We start from the raw sequence: 25,000 nt of genomic DNA, 5'->3' as shown, positions 1-25,000 counted from the left end.
ATGTCATCGCACGGTGACCGCCCTGGACTGAAATATGTGATACACTGGGGCTTTTCCCAGCAGCGGCTGTAGATGTAGAGGGTTTCTGGAACTTACCCGCTTCAGCATGATGATACCCTCCTGGTTGTGCTCGTTAGTGGTGATGTCAAACATGGTGCCGCCGTCACCGGGGACGATGTTGTACTCCACCTCGGCGTTCTTGCCTGTGTCCAGATCATGGGCCTTGATGCATCCCACCGACAAGCCCACCGTGGAAGCCTCCGGAACTCTCAGGTGGAATATGCCTGTCATGTTCAACCACAGACACACACACACACACACACACACACACACACACACACACACACACACACACACACATACACACACACACACACACACAAAGTTACAGTACATAGATACCCGTAGTAATCACAGTGCCAGAGGTTTTTTCTAGTCCATTATTAGTGATCAACACATTATCTGATGTTAATAAATGATCATTATTAGCATTGAGGACCCCTGAAGTATTGTGATAGAATCAGTGGTAGCAGAAAGTAAAGCAGCACACATACACACACACACACCCACACTCACACACACACACACACACACACACACACACACACACACACACACACACACACACACACACACACACACTTAATTAACCCACACTAATTAGCTAAAGGTTATATTCTCTAGCCACTGCTTAGCTAAATAACTGGGGTCTGCTCTGCTCCACTGACACATCATTAGATGGATTTGTGCATTCTACCAAAAGAAACAAACACGGAGGCAGAGAGAGAGAGAGGAGAGGTGGAGAGAGGAGAGGGGGTGGGAGAGAGAGAGAGGAGGGAGAGAGATAGGGGGAGGGAGAGCGAGAGAGGAGAGGGGGTGGGAGAGGGAGAGAGAGAGACGGGAGGGAGAGAGAGGAGAGAGACAGAGAGTAAACAGTGTATAGTTGTTTTGAAAAAAATAACATAGTAAGCAACAGTTTGTCTATACAGTACATGTTACTGTAATAAAAAATAATACTAGATTTTTTAAGGGAGAATGTGGGAATGAGGATATGGATTGGTGGTTTGTGTGTGTGTGTGTGTGTGTGCATGTTGAGGGGACACTATGCATCACTTGCCCTGGTGCTGCGGCACTGAGGCGGATATGGTAATGAGAGTTCGGGCTCCACCGACATTTACTCACACAAAGTCTAACACACTTTCTCTGCACCATATCTCTCTCACACACCCACACCCACATACACACAGAAACACCGAGCTGCCCCGCAAAAATCTCATCATACCCCCCACCCCAAACACACCCACACACATTCACTTGCTGCAATACAAATACACCCTTTTCAGACCAATGCCCAATGCCCTACACTAGCATAGACCTGTGGACCTCCAAAAGGCCAATAAGAATATATTCTCTCTTTACTAATGTGCTTGTGTATTTTTTGTGTGTTGTGTCCATTTCACACACACACACACATCACTCACTGAAGCCCCAAAAGTGTGTATCGGTAAGCAGTATTTTAAAAGAATGAAAGCATTCATATGGGTTGGGCTTTCACAGGTCTTTGGCCATCCCAAGGTTAAGGAGTTGAACTCGTCTGAGCTGACAACAAGTCTGTGAATGCAGTTCAGTCAAAGTGAATGTGTGGTGTCAAATCCACATTAAATAATACAACATCAAAAGAAGTCCGCACACTGTGGATGTATACTGCAGATGATGGCTTTAATGCACTCCGGAGCATTAGTTAGTGAAGCAAGCTAAGCTAAGCAAAGTAAGAAAGTGAGCAGTGAGCAAAGTGAGCTAACATCCTCTGGCTGTTGTCCAGCCTTTATACCCCCCTTCAAGTCATCCCAGACAAGTCCTCTATGTTTACAGATAACTGACCAAGTAATATATGGTACTTCACCTTTGCCCTCTCATCCTGTTATTCATACATTCTTTAGGTTTTGCCATTCTTTAGGTTTTGCTTACATTCCTGGCACCAAACCTTGTCTATGCCATTTTTTCTGCCAGGCCTGCTCTTTCACTTTAAACCAGTCTTCCTTTCCCACACTGAACATACTACAGACTTCAGTTTCACAAAACAATGATATTACACAGAATAAAAGATACTACATAAAAGATATATAAACTAAAGGATATATGTCAATAAAAGTCACGACAAATGATTCTGTTTACACATATCTAAATTCACTGGTTTATAAATAAGAAAGCAAATTAAATACTTACCACCGTACGCCTTTTCTGATTCCTTTTAAAAGTTTTAGCGTACTGCGAGTAGGTGATTGATTTATTCTGTCAGCATTGTGAGGTTAAACAGCTTGTTTATTTTTACTGGATATGTTTACATCTTTATGTGCACATACATTCCGGAACCTTATGATATTTTTTGTGTAAATTGATTTGAATAATTTCTTTCTTCACATTTACTTCACAAACACTTCTTGGCGTGCAGTAGTCTGTTTGTTGCATCTCTCTAAGCTAAATACAGAAGTCTTTGTACTGTCTGCTTGAGCACTAAGGACACTGCAGTGTACGAAATGAAAGGGCTGCAGGCTTATGCAACTTGCATATTGTGTGTGAAGTAATACGTAGGGCTGGAAGCATGAAGGCTAAGCAGGCAGGGCTTCTAGCTTTGACAAACGCACCATCTCAAGGCACTGGGTAGTCGGCTTCAGATCATGACAAGCCAGCCACTATTATACTGTAGGCACTCATCTGTATGTCCTACTGATAAACTTCCGCCTGATCCTGACTCTTTGTTGATGCGAAAACTGGCAACAAATGAAGTGTCGTCAGGTTTATGAAATAACATTTTATATAAAGTTCACAAAGAAGACCTTTGGGAACCCCTCAACATGTGTCCAAACACCCTGTGCATAGAGACAGCAGCATCGAAGTGATGTGTTTTTGAGATATTTGTCAATCAGAATGTATAAGTATAGTATATATACTCTTTGATGTCCATGTAGAGGGTGACTGGATAGTAGTTAGGTAACAAGGACATTCAAGGTCTTACTTTTGGAGAAGCGGGGTGGGTTGTCGTTGACGTCGCTGAGTGTGATGTTGACGGTGGTGGTGCCAGCCAGTCCTCCCAGCTGTCCTCCCATGTCTTTGGCCTGGATGAGCACCTGGTAGACCTCCCGCACCTCCCTGTCCATGTTAGGCAGAGCAGTGCGGATCTCGCCTGCAGGGAGACACACACAGAAAGAGAGAAAGAGTTAGAGAGATTGACACAGAGTGAGAGAGAGAGAGGAAGGGAGAGAGAGTTATATAGAGATGGAGACAGAGTGTGAGAGAGGAAGGGAGAGAGAGAGTTATATAGAGATGGAGACAGAGAGTGAGAGAGAGGAAGGGAGAGAGATGGAGATGGAGAGAGAGAGGAAGGGAGAGAGAGAGTTAGATAGATGGAGACAGAGAGTGAGAGAGAAAGGGAGAGAGAGGGGAAGAGAGAGAGAGCGAGAGAGAGAGAGGGGAGGAGATGGGATGAGTCGTAGGAACAGAGAGAGACAGTGAGAATGAAACGGATGGACAGACAGAGAATGGAGGGAGAGAAGGGGTAATGGAATGTGGCAGACAAAGAATGGCACAGGATTAAAAGTCAAGAAAGAGACAAGGAGAGAGAGAATGGGAAGGATGGGACAGAAGATGGAGAGGGTAAAGGAGAAAGAAATAGGGAGAAAGAGAAAGGGAGAGAGAGAGAGAGAGAGAGAGAGAGGGGCCAGAGTCAGAGCATCAGAGGGAGCAAAAAGGTAGGAGGTAAGAGGCAGAGGAAGATGCGAAGGGCAGCCATGTTAAATGAGCAGAGGAGATGAACCATTAAAGATAGATGAGGTCAGGTAGGGGAAGCCAGATGGGTTTGGTATGAAACACAAAGCAACAGCAAGCAGAACGGAAAGAATGAAATTGATTCACAGCAGTGAGAATAGGAAGAAAAATGGAATGGACAGTCAAGATGTGAAATATAAAAAAGCACAGAGGATGGAGGATGACAAAATACAAAACGATGTAAAAAACCCACACACATTCATAGGCATAGAGCGCATCCATCGCCTAGCAAAGTGATAGGACTGAATAGTCATTTGCAGTGGCATGGCGAGAGGAGCTGTGCTAAGTATACAGTAATGATCAGGGACGCACAGCTGTGTTCAAGGCTATGAGTCAGGCTAACAACTAGCTCAACAGCTGGCGAGCTGAAGCACGCTGTGTGGTACTGATGTGCTCAACAGGAATTAGTCACACACCCCAGAGACGGATGCCGATGCTCGTTACCCAAGGACGGAAGGTAAATGTGAGCATCGGGGTGTGAGAGAGATGGAAAAGCAAGTGATGATTATGTGTGGAGTAGGAGTGTGTGGGGAGGAGAGAGTGTGTTGGAGTGATGTGATGTGTTGTGTAAAATTCTGTGTAAGACGTTTGTGCACGTGTGAAGATTTGTCCATCTGTGAGTGTAAATGAGTGCAAGCGTGCATGCGTATGTGTGTGGATGTGTCTACATCTCTCCGAGAATTAGTACACTATTATATCTGTGCAAGGTGTCTGTCCATGTCTGAAGCAGTCTTGTGTGTGCACTTGTCTGACTGTGTGTGTGTGTGTGTGTGTGTGTGTGTGTGTGTGTGTCTCTCTCTCTCTGTGTGTGTGTGTGTGTGTGTGTGTGTGTGTGTGTGTGTGTGTGTGTGCGTCTGTGTGTGTGTGTGTGTGCGTGCGTCTGTGTGTGTGCATGTGTATGTCTGTCTGTCTGTCTGTGTGTGTGTTTGTGTGCGAGACAGCATGTCTGAGTGAATGAGTATGTACATGAATGTGTGTGTGTGTGTGTGTGTGTGTGTGTGTGTGTGTGTGTGTTAGTTATATGCCGTCAGATCTCCGTCCCTCAGAGGTGGGAGAGCACAATCAAAGCAGCCAGGCTGACATGCATCTCATCTGCCTTTTGGAAGCACTTCAAACAAGGAGCGCACTGTGATTAGGCCCATGTTTTTCTCTTTCTCTCTCTCTCTCTCTCTCTCTCCATTGCATCTTCTCTTTCTCTAACCCCCCACTTCTCTCTCTCTCTCCATTGCCTTTTCTCTCACTCTACCCTACCTCCCCCCCTCCACCCCACTCTCCATATCTCTCCATTCCATCTCAATGTTTGTTTTGCTTCTTGGTTATTCTATTGGCTATTCTATTATTCTATTTAGCATTGGGATCCCGCTCTTGCACTGTGAGTCTTTGCTTTAGTGCATTGATCCTGTTCCTGTTTCAATGAGTTGAGCAGGGGTCTGCCAGTTTCACTAGTATAAAGCCAGGGAATGAAAAAGTGGCACAGTGGTTCCTATGTTGACATCAGATTGCATTATATTGATTCAATGTGAGGCTGAAACTCAAGGGTATATGCACATATTATGCACACACACCCACACACACACACACACACACACACACACACACACAGACAGACAGACAGACAGACAGAGACTGTGTTCAATTAATCCTAAGCATCTCCAGGTACCGTCATTGCTCCTTCCAATAATTTAACAGGGGTGTAAACAAAACTGTTTTCTCACCTGAGTAGCTCTCAGTCACTTGAAAATGATTCTGCAATAATCAGATCACCCAACTTACAATCTTTAGACACTTTAAGGTGTCTAAAAGATAGCAGGAACGCATTTGAAAGCACTATGCTTTAAGTGCCTGATGTGGAGGCACTTGAGTGGCATTCATTTGAATGGGCTTTCATCTGTGCCAACCCAAACAAGCTCTATGATTGTTAAAGTGAGACATTCTTCTAGAAATCACCACCTCTCAGTAGCTTTTCATTTGGCTGAATCATGCATTTGGCTGCCATTGAATCATATCCACTCACTCGCTCATTTACACACACACAAAAACACGTGTGTGTGCAAACACACACACACACACACACACACACACACGTGTGCCGCTTATCCTGAGAGCATTTGGTTGTTAGCCATTTTTCCACATGGTGATTAAACACAGTAAACACTTCCTGTTTATTTTTTGGTTTAATTTATTTTTTGTCCCAAATCATGCTTGCCATTTTGACCCGATTTTACGCCCACAATCTTCCCCCCTGGCAGGCTGCAGTGTAAGGCAGGTGCCATAGTGAGCCAGTGAGCCAGTGCTGTAAGCGCACTCACTTTGCCCTTTTCAGAGAAAGGGTATTCATGGAACACAGCTCTGTGGTCCGGTCATGTCACTGTGATCAAGTGCGTCTGTGTGTGTGTGTGTGTCTGTAGTTGGGGGGTGTGGTGGGAGGCCTTGCACTTCTGTAAATCACAGCTGGTGAGAGAAGCCCATAATACCATAAGATCTAATGCCAAGGCAAACCACAAAACCCAGCTAGGTATGGCGTTGGCTCTGTCTAAGGTAGATATCTTTAATCAATGTCCAACAAAAAGGCAATTTTTAATGGTAATTGTTGAAGTGTTTCTTACAGACATTTTACCCTGATAAGATTAGTCCTCTGAGTCCGCGCATGAAAAAGGATTAGTTTATGCTAGCATGTTATTGACAAACTGGAATGCAATTCCTAGTAGTCATTCCTACCTGTCTTGGGATCCACTGAGAAGTAGGGTTGCCCGTGGAGAATGCTGTAGACCACGCGAGCGCTGTTTCCATAGGTGGGGTCATCGGCATCTGTCGCTGTCACTCTCATGACGTATGTGCCTGAATTAAGGCAGATAAAGAGTGTTTAGACTGCCGTCCGGCCCGGCTAGCCTCTCAGGGCCTTGCATCTATCACATGACGAGATCCACTTGTTAGAGGGTAATGGTGAAATATGAATGAGATGAGATGAAATTTATTTGAAGCCTTTTTTTTTATGTCTATCACGTTTTCAAGCATGTTTCCAAACGTGTGTGTCAGTGAAGATGTGCTAAAAAGCAGATGTACTGTACATTAACCTTTAACGTACAGTAAATGTACTGTATTACAGTTGTCTGAAAAAAATAGATTAAGAACACTTCTAATTTGTGCATTGTGAAGCTTTTCCCACCATCATATGATGTTCTGATATAATTTATGTTGATATAATCCTCTATCAATGTAGAATCCTATAAGCGTACACTGGCACAATATGACTAGCATGTAGGCAGCTTTAGCATTGCTAATCCCCTCAGGAAGGTTGACTCATCCATCTTAGTGGGGAAATGGTCAAAGAGAAAAAAACATTTCCCAGACACACACACGAACGCACGCACGCGCACACACACACACACACACATGCGCAAACACACGCACACACACATATAATGCTTTCAGTTGTGAACATTTCATGTCAAGCCCAAGCACTGTGATTTTCACTTCACGTCTCTTCAGGGGAAACAAAGAGGTGGTGAGCAAACTATAGAAACAGGGCAACAATCCAAACAACTGCACACACACACACACACACACACACACATACTGTACACACACACACACACACACACACATACACACACACACACACACACACACACACACACACACACATGCACGCACACACAAAAACATTAATTACTTTGCCTGAAAGAAAATCTTTCACAAAAACAAACTCCCGCCATCCCACAGAATTAGCTGTAGAGCTCCGCACACAGGTCCCCCGTAGCTAAGTTTGTGGCTAGCGCTGTAGACTTTTATGTTTTCTTTATTCAAACATCTGCCTGTTGGTGAGCTGATATTGTTTTTCCCCACCCCATCCCCACCCCCACCACCAACCCTCCGTCCCTGCATGCCTTTTGCTGAGATTGTTGGATACACTTTGCACAACATGTTCATCAGCCTGAGAGCACCCCAGTAGGTAACAGCTTGAGGGAGAGAGGCTGGGGTGGAGTGTGTGTGAATCGGATCGTCTGGTTTGTTTCATACAGGCCTTCACAAGTGCAATGCCCCACTGCTAGCAGATGGCTAACAATAGAATTAAAAACTACGAAGCGAGAGCGTGATGAGAGTGAGGAGAGAAGGCGACGCTAATCCTGCAAAAACAAAGCATGCCCGCTCGTGACACCACCATTCAAAGCTACCTCCGAAGCGCCAGCACGCCCCACTGTTGTGCAAATGCTACATAAGTGATATGATTGTTTAGCCTGTGCATGGCTGCCTTGTCCTCGTTCCTGTCTGTTTATGCAAGTGCATTATTTAGCATCCTGTAAATCATTGTGGCGTGTTGTTAGTGGTGGCTGAATGCAACCCTGCTGCATTTTTGATGCAACCAAAGGGATTTCTTCTGTGTTTATTGAATCTAAAAGGTGTTAATCATGACCTTCTATGTCTGATCTGACAGATTGAAGAACAGTTTGCAGATACAGGCACCGTCACTTAATTATTTCGACATTGTCAACCACATTTGCAGCTCTTAGTTGTACAGTTTGGCAGTGCTTCTTTAAAGCAACACCAAAGAACTTTCCCTCTGTCGCATGTACGCTATTTGTTTATCCAGCACCGGCTTTGCAAATAACAATGTCCACAGATGGTAGAATATTTTGCATGAAGTACGATGTATTGCGAAATCAGATGCAAGTCAAATCTGTAGTTTCTTATATCTCATTCCATCGAACTACAGATCCGCTACCCGATCTGGCAAACTTACATAGTGCGGTTTTAGCCACTAGAGGTCCGCGTTGCGAATGCAGAATTGCCGTTCACCCTGTTACGAGATGATGAACCACTGAAACGATTTTGGAAACATTATTTTAAGGTACAAAAAACTCTTTGGTGTTGCTTTAAGACACTGATATGTTTAGAGTGAAGTAAAGTAGGCTCATTGATTCCCATGAGGAAGGGGAGAAAAAGGAAACTACACTTTGGCAGAGCAACTGGTATCAAGGGTCTTCTACATACATTTATCCATTCATTTACACCTACATTTTTAGGTGTAAATGAAAATGAACATAAAAAATGTTTTTGTCATCTGGTGTCAACGCTGGCGACTACACCGCTCCGTCTGGCATTTTTTGTCTTATTGTCTTTTGTTTTTTGTCAAGGTATTGTATGTAGAGCGCTTTGGGTTGCACTTTGTGCATGTTAAATGTGCTATACTAAATAAAACTGACTTGACTTGACTTGACTTAAATTTAATTCAAATGTACCCTTGTGAAGTTAACCTTAGCCAGAGGTAATGTTACCCAGAATCAATATAGTCTGGACACGTTGTGATATCCCACATAGGCTACCACCTGCAGAATTAGCTGACCAGCTAATTGGTCTTTCTGATGTCAGATACTCCATTCCTTATCCATGCCCCTCCACACCATCATCAATGAAAATAACTTGATACCACCCAAGTAGCCTGAAGCCCCTGGGCGCTAAGCCCAGAAGCTTCAGAAGAATTCAGAAGAATCAACCTTTGTACTGTACCGGCACTTATGAGAGAATGTTTAAGACAGAACAGCAGTGTTATGTGAAAAGTTCCACTTAGGCAGACACAGCATGCTTTACATAGATGAGGCTTAAAAAGATATTCATCTCTGGAGGTAACCTCAAAATATTTTTGTGGATCTTTGTCTTCTAACGTTGCCAGAAATCGATTTTAAAACAATGGAATGTGTAGGGGTTTTCAATTTAACAGCAATTTAGAGAAAGCTGAAGGATTAGAATGAAAAATAAATGTGTGTATTATTTCAGAATGATCTGTAATAGAAGACCTGGAGACAAAGGAAAGTGGGGTAAATAATCAGAGTTCATCGCCATGATGATATTAACACCAATTAAGATAATCAAAACCCTGATGTAGTATGTTTTTGTAAGCTTTTGTTCAAATGTAATGTCATAAAGGTCTCTTTATTAAGTATACTTCAAGTGTTAGTGTAACGTCACCTTGATGAAGCTATTCTGACCTGGTATAAAGGGACACATTGTGACATACTGCTAGAAAAATAAATGAAGGCCCAGAAAAAATATATTTGCATTCAAAATGCCACATCCTTGTGTGATTGACAGCTAGCTAACAGGTTTCTAAACTGCCAAGCACTTCCTTGCGAATATGCCAGGGCATGACCTCAATCCTACTTTATGCACTCTACCAACAATAATTATAATTTTAAAGTACACACGTCATATACTGGGTCTAATAATTAAGCAGATTTTTTTTCTCCTTTATGCCATAATTCAAGAAAGTCCCAGTACATTTAGACCTTCAATTTTGAAGGGAGTGATTTCTATTTTTCCAAAAATATATGCCATAGGAGATTGATAAACCATTCCACAATACACATGGCCTAATTATAAAACATCATTCCATAATACACATGACCTAATAATTAAACATATTTTTTTTCTCTCTGGTATTCCTTGCTGATGCAAAAGAAAGTCCTAGTTCACTTACAATTGTGAGGGGGGGATTTTGTCTTTGTACAAAAATTAGGCCAACTGTTTGTCTGGGGATCGATAAACCATTTCAGACGACAAACAACACAATTACGGAGTGCCGATATGCCAATAAACTGCGGTTACAGGTCATGACCCTACACCCTAAGCCTCTCAAGTCGTCTGGGGGGAAAAACAACCTTGTGACTTTTTTACTTTTCATTCTAGAAGCATCTTGAATGTCTATTAACATAAAAAGGGTTAGGATGTTGTAATTGTGCAGACATTAATCCAAACCCATCTCCCAGGGGAAGACCTTTCCTTTCAATTTATACTGGCAAAGTAATTAGCTTTGATTTCCCTCCCTACCAACATACACTGTCAATGCCCTATTGAACCTACTCACTAGTGTTCTGTGAGGAATAATCAGAGAAAAATACAACTTGGGAACGACCATGGGTTGACCAAACCTTGACCACTGCACTCTCTCAGGAAGACTTGAGAAAGCTCAGAGTGAACGAGATAGGAAGATTCCCATTTTACAACACAAATTACCTCTTCTCTCTCTCTCTTTTCTCTCTCTCTCTCTCTCTCTCTCTCGCCCCCCCCCTCTCTCTCCCTCTATATTTTCCATGTTCCTCTAGGGCTGTTCACTTGAGAGTGGCTAAAAAAATACTGAGCAGACTACTGGAGCGTTGGGAGAATGCGCACTCTGTTAACTGTCCTGTTCACGCTTCTCAGCCCGAGACATCCAGCCTCCTTTGATTTGCCAGTCTATTGACAGGGGGATGGGTGGGGTGAGGGTTGAGGGGGTCGTTTTATTTCATTGCCATTCAGATCAAGGGGAAGCCAATCTCTAAGTGAACTACCTTGATCTGTCAGCCCCCAAAGGGGAAAGAAACACGAAAACGGCCTGCGTGTTGCACGCTGCACCAGGCAAGAGCTCTCTCTGTGTCCTGCACTTCATCTGTCTTTCTCTCTCTCTCTCTCTCTCTCTCTCTCTCTCTTCTTCCTCTTCTTTCTCTCACTTTATCTGTCTCTCTCTGTTCCTCTATCTCTATCTGTTTCTCACTATCCTCTCTCTTATGGAGTGAAATCTCTCTTTTATAGTCAACTGCCTGCAACGCAAAAGTCATTTTATTCTTTTATTTCTTTGGTGATGTGCGTTTCTCTGAAACTCTTCCATTTTCAAATGAAAACCCTTGATAAAAGCCTTTGTTGGAGAAAAGTAGAGAAAGGAATGAGCAATGCCTTCTGTACCTCAAGAAAGGTAAAAAAAAATCCTTATGAATACCTTTATACTTTCAAGGGAAGACATTTTCTCATCAATGCCATTTCATTTCCATGTTGTTGATTCCCCCTTGTACTTTAAGGGCAATTTAATGCCAAAAAAGTTATCTCAATTGTTAATCTGGTCAGGTAGACCCATTTCGATCTGCAAAATGGCCGGCCCCTTCTCTTTTCTTTGCCAGAGTTGACTTGGGTGTGGACACCTTGTCTCTTTGTATCTCCCCGACTCTGCATTGCGGGCTGACAGCAGGGAACCTGGTCATTTTAATTAAACCTCCGATGGAGATGGCTATCTGGCAAGCTGACACCCACCTACTCTTTCCACCGCACCAATATTTCACTATGCCACTCAGAGTACGAGGCCAGGTCGGACTGAGTAAGCCTCACTTCATTAAAAAAAAGCATGGATGGCCAAGTCCAATAACATGTTATCAGGACTTCCCTCACTAGCAGGCCCCAGAGATTAATAACTATTACACAGTGTAAGCAGGATAGGTTACTTGGACTTATGAGAATCGACACGGGGTGTCAGTCAGCCAAGCATCATAATCAAACTCAAAGAGAAAGGAGGAGGGTTTGGAAGTTATCTCTGTTTTCACTGTTGGTGACAAATAAGTTATTACATAGTCAGTGGAAATCCTAAGAAACCATTTCCCCCCTCAGCGTGATAAGGTGGGTGTTAGCAAGCAATGTTCACGGCTTAGAATCCAATATGGTTCAGAGAAGCTGATTTTGCTCAGTTAAAAATAACATGGTTGTCACCTAGTTGTATGGCATTCGATACTTAAGAAGTATCCAAAGGTACTGATGAAGAGCATCTTGTCTCCATGCGTCACACACACCTACTGAAATTGACTTAGACATGGCTGGGATCAACAGATTAAGTGCATATTTTTCCGTAGCTGCCCGATATGGTGCCTGTTCAAAATGGTAACGGAATCCCATCACACAGAAATAGGCCCATCTGACCCCTGCAGCTCGAGGAGGAGAGAGGGCAGGATCAATGGGCTAATAATGTAATCAACTGCCAATCAGATAGTGAAGGATCAAGATGCAATGCCGTAATGAAATTCAATGGCACTTAAGAGCTTAGTTCACTCATGCTTGGACAGATTCATTTTTGAGCTCTCCCATTGTGCTAACAGCTATGGGCCATTGATTTGGGATGATGAAGACCCCATATGATTTATCTCAGAAAATGGACATTACACTTTAGATATTACACACTACTATCATTTATTAAAGTGAGGGTATTGTTGAGTAGCTATAATACATCAGTTAGGTGTACTGGACAGATGTATTACGTCTATATATTTGTCTATAACAATTTTAGACCAAATCGGGGCATTCAGTATTTACAAAGGACAATGTACATCATGACTTCCAACCATGTTTTATCCCTGAGTGAACATATCTAGTAAAACTAATTGGAACACATCTAGTAAAAGCTATTCAAAAGAATTGTTACACAGGCTTTAACTAGGTGTACAGTCAGGGATGATCTAAATGCAGGGAGAAGTCAGCATCAGCACCGGGATCCTCTGCTTTAAAGCCATACCATAGCTTTGGCACCATTACATTATTCACAGAGTTTGTAGGCTCCATTTAACAGGTCCAGACGAACAGACTGTAAACTAATTAAAGGAACAGTCCCACTAGAGCAACTGGAGAAAAGTTAAACAATGTCAGCCCCTGGCATCCGATTTCTAACTTTCTGGTGTTCTACTTGGAAGCCAAGATGCCTATGCCACAAGACCAGCACTATCGTCATGGTAACTCATCCCTTACCTACTGGGGACATCTCTGGAACACTCCCTGTATAAGGACCCTCCAGGAACTTGGGCTCGTTGTCGTTGATGTCCTGGACCTTTATGATGAACTCTGACTCGGGCTCCAGGGCTCGGCCCGTGTCCATGTCCACGGCCTGGGCGCGCAGTGTGTAGTAGGGCTTCTCCTCGCGGTCCAGGCTCCGCAGGGCGTGGATGTCGCCGGTCGTCTGGTCAATGGTGAAGATGGTGCCGGCGCCATCACCCGAGAGGGTGTACTTCACTGCACTGTCCCCTCTGTCCAAGTCGGTGTGAAGCTGAGGCGATACAGCAAAAAAATACAACTCTAGTTAGACAGAGTGGGTTGGTGCACTTACTCAGTATGCAATCAGACAACCTTTGTATTTCATTTACAAGTATGGTGTGTTTTTAAGTGCCTTCTATCGATCTTATTGACCTGTTTTGGATGAGGTACTTCTCAGTGTACTATGAATACAAATGAAACAAATTCCACTGGTTAAATGTAGCTGAAAAATTGGCTTTAATTCCCTTACAAGTAAACAAACAAGAAATAACCCAGAATACATTTAACAAGAGGGTGCATTTAAAGTTTAAAAATGTACTTTGGGGTTCATAGTTGGTCTCCTACAAACTTTAAAAACAGAAAATTACTTTTTCTTCCTCCATAGCTCTATGGTTCTGCTGCTCATTCTACTATCTCGCTTTTCTCCACTTGTCTTTGCTCCCTGCCAAGCTGTCTTGACTTTGACTGAAATGTGTCAATAGTTCACTCAACCTTTCTTTCTTTTTTTCTCTCTCGCTTGTGTGCTTCTCCAGGTCTCATACTGACCCCAGAGCAGTGCGAATCAAGACTGGGACCCCCGGAGGAGTGAGGAGCGGGCTCATTCAAGCATTTCCAACTCATGTTTGTTTAGCAGTCACCCTTTTCTTTTCTCTCACTCCTTCGCTCTTACTTCCTCACTCCTTCTCGGCTTACCCTCCACTCCCTCCCCTTACTTCCTCCTCCCTCCTCCCTTCCCTCCCTCCCTCACTCCCTCACTCTTACTTCCTCACTCTTACTTCCTCACTCCTTCGCTCTTACTTCCTCACTCCTTCGCTCTTACTTCCTCACTCCCTCCTCTTACTTCCTCACTCCTTCGCTCTTACTTCCTCACTCTTACTTCCTCACTCCCTCACTCTTACTTCCCTCCTCTTACTTCCTCACTCTTACTTCCTCACTCTTACTTCCTCACTCCTTCGCTCTTACTTCCTCACTCCTTCGCTCTTACTTCCTCACTCCTTCGCTCTTACTTCCTCACTCCTTCGCTCTTACTTCCTCACTCCCTCCCTCTTACTTCCTCACTCCCTCGCTCTTACTTCCTCCCTCCCTCACTCTTACTTCCTCACTCTTACTTCCTCACTCCCCTCTTACTTCCTCCCTCCCTCACTCTTACTTCCTCACTCTTACTTCCTCACTCTTACTTCCTCCCTCCCTCGCTCTTACTTCCTCACTCCCTCGCTCTGATTTAATGCGACAAACACTGGGAGTGAAGTCGAAGTCGGACAGCGAATCTGTGGATGAACCGCTTTAAAAAAGAAAAAAAAAAAAGAAATCCGTGAAGAGGGACTTATACACACAGCCTCCGCGACTGTCGCCTGTGAAAGCAAACTGCTGAAGCTGCTTAAACGTTTAAACAAGGAGGGAAAATTACTGCTGAATTTTTCCATCGGATGGATTTGTGTGGAGCCAGGGAAGGCTCCAGGAAGCAGGAGAATAGCACTTTGTCAGGGAGGACAATGTCAGAGTTATGACCCAGTTGGAGGCAAAAGGGGGAATAGTGCCACAGACACTGTGGATGGGTGCTGCCCCCACCACGTTTCTCTGAGCTCAGAGTCGAGCACTGGCATCTACTAAATGGCCACTTCAACCCTAAGACACATGTCAAACAAAACGCCAAGAAATGTAATTTCAAGCAACAAAAACAGTAGGCTTTACAGAAGGTGGCCTTTGAGTTGATGTGTGTGTGTGTGTGTGTGTGGAGCTATTGAATGGAGATTACACGGTACAAGAAACAAAGAACAAAAAAAGAGTGTAGAAATACTTTTGAGACAAGTTATACTATGTCGGCCTCTGTCAACTTTGTATCCTTTGGAAACTGAAAGGATAAACCCTTTCACCGTGCAATATTTTGACAGTATCCACACTATTTATAATTCAAAATGGCAATGAATAAATCAATAATTTATTTTCTCTCATTTATATTCAGATTCAACTATTTTGGCCATCAACTTAGGATGGTTTTGATAAAGCCCTCTAAAATGGGTTTTTGCTACTTTTGCTCAGTATCTAAAAAAATATGCCAAACTTCTATAATAAAGCCTTGCCTCTCTGACCTCTTTGTGTCATGTTTCCTGCAGAAAAAAAAAGTATTTTTGTGCAACTCAGAGTTCTGGGGGGTCAGAGGGTCTGCATTTCAGCCTAGGGCTTGCTGCTGACATCAAACTCGCTCTTTCTACCCCTCTCCATCGCTGTTTCCCCATGTCACTCTCCGATGACTCGATGGCTTAAGGGCCTCGGGGGCAGGCCTGCGTTGACGGTTGGATGGTGGGCTGCTCCTACTGCTGGTTTCAAACTCTCAGTCTGTGATACACGCACACTCAGCTAACATGCGGGTGACCGTATGTGCGTGTGCGTTTTGATGCACTTCCTGTTAATCAGATGCACTGTGTGTTGTCATGTGTTTTAATTATTATTATTATATAAACATTAATTAATTATCTTTTAATTATTTTATATATTTTTTACCTTTTAAACTCACTATTCTTTGCTTTTGATTAACTAAAGCACAATGAATTGCCCCTTTGTATGAAATGCGCTATATAAATAAACTAGCCTTTGCCAGTAGATTTATCAGAAATATGTAGCCACGTGTCTGTAATAAGTTACAGTAAGTGTGTGTATGGGGCATATAGCTGGGAGTATGTATAGGAGTGCATTTATTTTGTGTATGTGTGTTTTTATGCCTGTGTCATTCACACACACACACACACACACACACACACACACACACACACACACACACACACACACACACACACACACACACACACACACACACACACACACACACACACACACACACACACACACACACACACACACACACACACACACACACACACACACACACACACACACACACACACACACACACACACACACACACACACACACACACACACACACACACACACACACACACACACACACACACACACACACACACACACACACACACACACACACACACACACACACACACACACACACACACACACACGCCGCATGCGCACACACACACACACACACACACACACACACACACACACACACACACACACACACACACACACACACACACAACACACGCACACACACACACACACACGCGCATACACACACACACACACACAATCTATTCATCCTTTCACCACCCTGGCCTTGCCTTTTATCACCACACAATTAGAAGACACAAGGAAAGGAGGATGAATTAAAAAAGGGCTATGGAGAGAAAAAAGAAAGGAGAGGAAAAAAAAAAGTGCGCTTGTTAACTGGCGTTGGAAAAGTTGGGTGATACTAATTAAAAATGCCATTAGTCTAACAATAGTAATCAGTGGCATAAAGGGATTCATTAAGAGGGGGAGGAACACAAGAGCCTAGCAGTGAGTCTACTGCTGCACATCCAGAGAGGGAGACTAGCCGGCTCCACACAGCTCTGCATTATCTCAGTCTATCAAACTCTCTCCATCCATGTGGACATATCACTTAACTTGCTCTTCTGTCTGTCTGTCTGTCTGTATATCTGTCTGTCTATCTGCAGCACATCCAGAGAGGGAGACTGGCCAGCTCCATACACAGGTCTGCATTATCTCTGTCTCTCTCCATCCATGTGGACATATCACTTAGCCTGTTTTACTGTCTGTCTGTTTCTCTGTGTCTGTCTGTCCATCTGTCTATCTCTCTGTCTGTCTGTCTCTACAGCACACCTAGAGAGAGACCAGCTGACTCCACACACAGCTCTTTGTTATCTCCATCTTCCTCACTCTATCCATCCATGTGGACTGGACACACATGTGGCTATCTTATGGTTCTGTGTAGGAGCAGCTCCATCCATCCATGTGGACACCCATGAGGCTATCTTATGGTTCTGTGTAGGAGCAGATACTTCCTTACAGTACAGTAGCATGTTTGGGGATCTGTACTTGAGTATTTCCCTTTCTAGCAACATTTTACTCTCACTTCTCTACATTTTAGCAGAAATATTTGTGCTCTCTGTGCAGGTAGCAAGCTATGATGCAACAGACGTCGGGATCTCGGCACTTTTTCAAAGCTAATATAATAACATTTGAAGCAAAACAAATATTTCAGAATTTAAAAAAGAAAAAAAATTGAGACGTCTTACTCGAGACGAGTGCACGAATGCTTACAGTGGTTCAGTTAGGACGTGTTAGTGTCTGCTGTGTGTGAGAGTTTTGAGAAAGGGGGCATGAGTGCAGCTCTGTCCACTGACAGTAAGATGTCCTCCCAAGGACAAGACTGTCTGTAATAAACACCACATGATGAAGTTGTATTCCTGCCCATTGTCTTCTCCTGTGGTCCAGCAGGAAAGACGACCTGTCAGCAGACAGCGTGCCTATGAAAAGGTACTTAGCTAGAAAACAGTTAGGCCTAGATCGCCAAACTGAAGTCCCCTTTTTGAGATTAATGAATGAGTTGATTTGACAATGTTTTCCATTATAACTTTCCTTATAATCAGTAATGTCCACCATGACCATTATGTGGAGTTCAGTGGTGTTTTCAGGTGTGTGTTCAGTTGGCTTCAGGTAATGGGTTCAGATAATTCCAAAGCAGCCAACCGCAAAGATCATTATGCCATATTGAAATATAAATGCAATTTGTTTGGCCTTCATGTTGTTTTGTCATTGTGCCTGTAGACTGTACATATACACTGAATATTGTGCTGGGGACCAAACGTGATAAAGTTGATCGCATTCTGTTGCTGCAATAAGGGGTATGTTTCTTTTTTTCAGAGCTGTGAGGAACAAGGAGATAGTGTTCGATTGTCCCAAGCTTAGATCAAATATAATCCAGGCATTGTTATGCAAATTCAATAATGCAAAACATAAATTGAGTTGATGAAAAAGACCATGTGCAGTGAAAGTGAATTAGGTAGCTGAAGACAATGAGACAGGGAGAATGAGAAAAGAGAAAGTCAGACAGAGAGAGAGAGAGAGAAGGAGAAACAGATCACTTTGGGAATACAGATAAAGAGAGAGAGGAGAAAGAGAGAGAGAGAGGGAGAGAGATAGAGAGAGGGCAAACTCAGGCACAGAGAATGGATCATATAGACTCAAAATGGCACACCATGAATGAGAGAGTGATAGAGTCAAAGGAAAATAAACAAGTATGAGACTAAGATAATACAACAGAAAGTGAGTGAGTGAGAGAAAGAGATAGAGAAAAAGGGAGGGAGAGAGAGAGAGAGAGAGAGAGAGTGAGCACTGAGCGTTCTGCACATAACAGTTTGGTGTCTGGCTTCATTACTGTGGATACTGAGTGCAGTCGACACAGGTTCCAAACCGTCTCATGGCAGACTGGAATACTGTATGGCACACTGGCATAAGAACCACCAATGTTGGATGTGAACCAAACCACACTTCCCCCACACTTCCCTCACACTTCCCCCACACTTCCCCACACTTCCCTCATTGAAAAGGACCAAGGAAATGGTAGCTCCAGTTTTACAGAGTTAGGGGGAAAACTTAAAAATAAATAATAAAAAAAAAAAAAAAGTCACACTCAGTATTTTTGTTGCTCCAGGCTTGTGGATGCACTAATTGCCATATTTCCTCAAGCAAGAGGGTAGAAAACATGAATGAAATCAGATTATGTGCTTGTTTCTTTGGGAGACGAATGCCCAGGGGTGCCCAGCATGTCTGGCTCAGACGAACTGCTCGCTTACTTCATTCACTTTGGTTTGGAAGTGTTCCACTCTTGGATCCCAAACAGGGCTGAGTGACTGGATAATGAGCACTGATACAGATTAAATTCAAAGCGGCTCGATTGCAGTTTGTAAATCAACTTTGGTGGGGAGTGAAGGCACAATATCCTTTACCCAAAAAAGGAGTATGCAACTTTAAGCTGAATTTTCTTGAAAGCTCCGTCCAACAGTCACTTGCCGAACCCTCATGACAGCAATATACTTTTCATGGATTTCACGCCAATCACTCCAATTGAAACACTGTCCATGTCGTCAGTTAACCATTTCTCCCAGGCTCACTGATTGATATCCCTCAAAAAAATGATAAGGATAATATCTCCTCCAAGCCTGGCTACACTTCTTGCTATAGCTAGGCTTAGTGGATGAAGGAATGTGAGCACGGAAGTACTTTCATGGCAAACTTTTACTCTGAACTTTTTGTTTTTCAACCCTTTTTGTGCCAAGACACCATTACTTGGCTGCATTGTTGGAAACCAGACAGGTGCCTGAAAAAAAGGCCCATAAAGAATGCCCCCTGCACAAAAGGAGCAATTCAAATGACTCCTGGATGACTGTGGTTCCAGCGGTGTTTACAGTCAGAGGCCGCCAGTCTATCGAAAGATTCATTATCATCGGCCGGTGCTCTTACTTGACATGAACTCTCTAGAAGCTTCTTCAGGCTTTTGGCTTTTGTTTAGAGATGGATTTTAAAGACATTGTGTTTGGGTGCAATGAGGTGGAGAAGAGAGAGAAAACAGGAGGAAGAGAACATGGAAACAAAAGAGGAAAGAAGAGAGTGTGTGTGTGTCTGTGTGTGTTAGAGAGAGTCTGTGAGAAAAGAAAGTATTTGTGTGTCTCACTCTGTCTGTGTGTGTTTATGTGTGTGTGTGTGTGTGTGTGTGTGTGTGTGTGTGTGTGCTTTTGTGGCAGCACGTGTTTGTGTGGCCCTGATGCCTCCGAGGCATCGGTCACTGGGCATTGATCATGGCAGCAGAGCCCTGATCGATTCCGTGTCCTCACACACACCTGGCTCATCAGGGAGAAGACAATCTCGCCACTCAAGGACCCTATCGAGTTACAGGCCATGTGTATGTTTGTACTTGAGTGAGTTTGTGTATGTGTGTGTGTGTGTGTGTCTATTTCAGAGCAAGCATTAAGTTCACACTGAGTGTGTGTGGTGTATTTTCAGATGTATTTGTATGCACACGCATATGGGAAGGATTCATTAAGATTGTGTGTGTGTGTGTGTGTGTGTGTGTGTGTGTGTGTGTGTGTGTGTTTGTTTGTTTTACTGCCTCATGTAAATGCATTGAGGCTCGTGTCTTGATTGCTGGAGAGTGTCCCTGGGGAGCTAGGTCATGTGTTTGTGCAGGGGCCCGGGGCTGGGTTGTTGTTTCATGGCCATGACCGTTCCCCAGGCCCCTCATTGGCCATGCAGAGCGGCAGGGCATTGATTAGGCTGAGTGATTAAGGTGTAAATGTGGTCAACATCTGCAAAACGCTCGGTAATTGGACCAGAGAAAGCTAGATTATATGTGCTGTAAGTAGAGAATGCATATGCTGCAAGAGATTGAGTTAACATGCAGTGATGAGGAGGAATTTATGCAAACAGTCTCTCTCTCTCTCTCTCTCTCTCTGTGCATACAGTATGTGTGTGTGTGTGTGTGTGTGTGTGTGTGTGTGTGTGTGTGTGTGTGTCTGAAGGAAACAGAGTGAGCAGAGAGCAATGCTCAAGGGAAAGAGAGAACATCATACATTCATAACAGACTGAGCTGATCAATGAAAATATGTGTGTCCATATTGTTAGGTTTTTCTGTGTGTGTGTGTGTGTGTGTGTGTGTGTGTGTGTGTGACGAGTGACAGGAAATGACAAGAGTGTGCATGCGTGCTGTACGCGCGGGCCTTTGTGTTGTGTCTGCGCTCGTCTGTGTCATTTATTACAGGGTGATAGCGACTGCTTCAGTTGTTTCGGCTGCAGCTGCCCGTCGAATCACCGTCCATTTAGAACCGTTGCATCTCACCTGCTGACAGTCAACAAACATGTATCAAAAACGAAGACACCTCTCCACTTTTCAAGACGGAGGGAAAAGAAAAGAGGGATAGAGTGACAGAGCGAGAGAGGAGGAGTGTGAGAGCGTGGAGAAATGAAGGATGTAAATCCTGTGGCGGACAAATGGAGTCTGGCAGACGCAAATCTCACCCCGCCGAGCTCTCCGCGCCGTCGCTGATAAGAACTGACAGAGAGCGTTCACATAGATCTTCTTCTCTCTTTCTCTTTTTTACTCTTTCCCTCCGTCTTTCAGGCCCAGTATCTCAACTTCCACGCGCCATCAGATCGTATCTCGCTCGGCACAATTCCAACTCTTATCTGATCTCGGGGTTTGATACCTGCAGGGGGAATGTATGGAAATTTCTCTGTAGTCATGTTCCTTCAGCTATTAGCAGGTGCAACAGCATTTTGAAGTTTATGTCTTTTTTTGATGTTGATTTCTCCCTGGAAGCGTAGGGAGAAAAAGCACTAAGCTACATCGGAAAAGTTGCTCAATCTTCTATGAACACTCCTACTGTCTCGGGAGAGAGATTCCCTCAATAATACATCTCAATTGTTTTTTTTTTCTCTCCTTTTCTCTGCCTGACATTTCAAAAATGTCTACGTTTTTATCAGATATAGTGAAGACTTGTGCCCAGGCTCTTAATAATGTGCCGTACCTGCGCCGAGACAGCGAGAATAGATGCACTTTTAGCCAGACGTGATTCATCTCTGTCAGCCCAGTGATAGAAACTGCTCGAGAGGCTTGGTAAGTGATACTGATTGGGGCATTAGCATTTGTGAAATGTGGCGCTTAGAGGAATTCAAGCAGAAATCTCATTATTAAAATGGATATGACAATATATGAAAAGGTAGCATATTGGCAGAACAGATGAACGACATCATTACTCCTCCCCATGCCCCCTCCCCACACACACACACACACACACACACACCCACACACACAGACACACACACACACACACACACACACACAGACCATGTGACTGGTAACGTTATTCATCAGTGTTCATTACTATTCTGTTCGTCTGCAATGCTTGAATGCGCGTGAGCGCTTTTTGTTGGGATTAGCACTGAAACCTGACGTGCGTGCAGAGCAGGAGTAATCCTGTCAGCCGATGGCTTCTCACTGCCCCCACCGCAATCAGTTTGACGCTGCGGTTTTCTAGCACTTGAGTTTCTGTTTAGGCATGATATCATTCCCTATGGATGTGTGTGTGTGTGTATGTGTGTGTGTGTGTGTGTGTGTGTGTGTAAGAGAGAGAGCGTGTGTGTGTGAGTGGGGTAAGGTCTGTGGTTTGTGTTTATTATAGACACAGTCTTGTGCTGTTATTAGGTTCTTGAAGATCATGGTTATTTTGATTGATAGGTCAGGAGAACACGGTGGGTTATGTATGAGTATTGGGTTACCTTCACAGTCTAAGTGTCACAGAGAGACACACTCACACACTCTTGCAGGCGGGCTAGTCCAGGAACGTAACTGAAGCGTTCCGTTCACAAAGCGTAAAACTTTTTTTTTTTTGAATTTTAGAAAACTGATCTATTTTTTTGTTTGTTTGTTTTTTGGAGTGTGTGTGTGTGCTGTTAATACATCTGGTGCAACCAAGTCCATTGATTATAGTGAAAGCTAATGGTTGCAGCATATGCTCTGTGAACCTTCATTTGCATGTCTGGTGTAGCTGCCTGTTTCTGAGGAACACACACTCCCCCTTGATAATAAACACAGCACCTCACCTAAATGTTTTACTGCCTGTGCCTGCCATAGCACACACACACACACACACACACACACACCGCATCCGTCACTGCCAGCCAGCGCTGTTTCAACAGTACACATCAGGTCTGAGCCGGTGAGAGTTTAATTCAATAATTGATGTTGCAGTGCTCCCCTGCTTGATTAAATTCAACATGTGTACTGGCCTCAGGAAAGAAGCACGGCACAGACGGAGAACTTAGCAGAAACAACAGCGGTGCGCAAGAGGAGAAATCCACAGAGATGACCGCAGGCGGAAACTTGTGAGAAGTGCGAGACAGCAACATTATGTCTACGCCATCGCCGCCACTGATACATACGAGAGCAGACGTGCCGTCTCCTCCGTTTGGCAGGACCGTCACGATTTCCACTGCCTTACTCACACACACACACACACACACACACACACATACACACACACCAGCATTCCATGCTGACAGGACGGAGCGACGATTTGCCGCATGGACTCACATCCGCTCACATCCACAGTTCACTGACCCTAAGCGCCGATGAGAGAGTGCGCGCGCACACACACACAGACACACACACACTTATCGCTTTAGCCATGCTCTGCTGCCATACCGCTGGCATAATTGCGGGCTACTTCACAGGGTCCCCGAGCGTGAAAACCCTCATTAGCGTATAGGTCACAAGCGAGAATGTGTCTCTCTCTCTCTCTCTCTCTTTTATTATTTTATTCTAGCTGACTCTTTCAGGCAAAGGACAGGTAGAGTGCTACGACGTCCATCTGATCTGTGACTACGTCGGTTAACCTAGTGGGACACGCATCAGTGCACTCAATGCTTATGAGTCGGAAGGAACATGGAGGATGCTTTTCTATTCAAAATCACACACACACACACACACACATACATACCCAGACACGTACACACACAAACACACACACACACACACACACACACACACACTTTTTGTGATCATCAGAAGAGCCTCTTCAGAGATATCTCACTTAGTGGCATGGCATTTGCAAAGATATTAGACATCTCCCATTACTTCAGATGAGGCCAACTTCCAAATGACTGCCAGTTTAGGGCTGCCTTTGTTGGGAGAGAGATGATCTATTCTCTCATAAGTCTTGTTGAAAACTTTTTTATGACCTAATGATGACTCTTCTCTGTGCTCTTAAACGGCAAGCCTTCAGCAGTCATACATCATAGAGTTGTGTTGGTGTGTGTGTGTGTGTGTGTGTGTGTGTGTGTTTGTGACTGTGTGTGTGTCCGTGGTGAAACGAGAGTCATCAATAACATAGGCGAGACATTTACCTGTCAGGAAGGCCGCCGCTGCCGTAAACAAGCAGTAGGGGGAGACAGGGTGCCCTTTCTCGCAAAAAGACATTTATTGACTTGTATTCAAATGAGCGACCTTTAAAATCGAAGCTATTTTTATTCACACACAAATAAGCTAAGAGCAGAGGAAGAAGGGACTGTGTGTGTGTCTGTCGATGGCTCGGTACTGTCGGATATCGGTGTCTGATATAGAAAAGAAAAACAGGTATAAGAAGAAATCATGAAAGACCAAAAGGAAACGTAAGAAAATGAGAAACAAAACTAAAGAAACCAAAGAAGAAATAATACAAAAAGAAACAAATAAGGGAGACTAAGCAGAGAGGAAACAAGACGGGAGACAATGAACAGAAAAAAAGGAGAATAAAGTTGATATACGACTTGTGAAGGTATGACATCTGCAATAACATGCGGTTAATGCTCTTTATCTATCTGGGGACACATCTTGTGTATCTGTTCTTTCCGTTCTGCAGGGTGGGACATGAGTTTTCTGGGGCCTCCTGCTCCAGACAGCC

The 25,000-nt window shown here is 43.8% G+C and overlaps 1 protein-coding gene across 1 annotated transcript in view; it reads right to left on the bottom strand.

Annotated features, from left to right (window-relative positions):
* LOC125309498 (cadherin-12-like) overlaps window positions 1-25,000 on the bottom strand; it is a 78,244-nt gene that overhangs the window by 42,386 nt on the left and 10,858 nt on the right. Inside the window, 4 exon segments of the mRNA XM_048266469.1 lie at window positions 97-284; window positions 3,017-3,184; window positions 6,544-6,663; window positions 13,360-13,654. Of these exon segments, the coding sequence (XP_048122426.1) occupies window positions 97-284; window positions 3,017-3,184; window positions 6,544-6,663; window positions 13,360-13,654 (771 nt within the window).

This window comes from Alosa alosa, chromosome 16 (assembly GCF_017589495.1).
Source record: "Alosa alosa isolate M-15738 ecotype Scorff River chromosome 16, AALO_Geno_1.1, whole genome shotgun sequence".
NCBI classification, from domain to species: domain Eukaryota; kingdom Metazoa; phylum Chordata; class Actinopteri; order Clupeiformes; family Clupeidae; genus Alosa; species Alosa alosa.
This window is presented reverse-complemented; position numbering and strand designations above follow the sequence as displayed.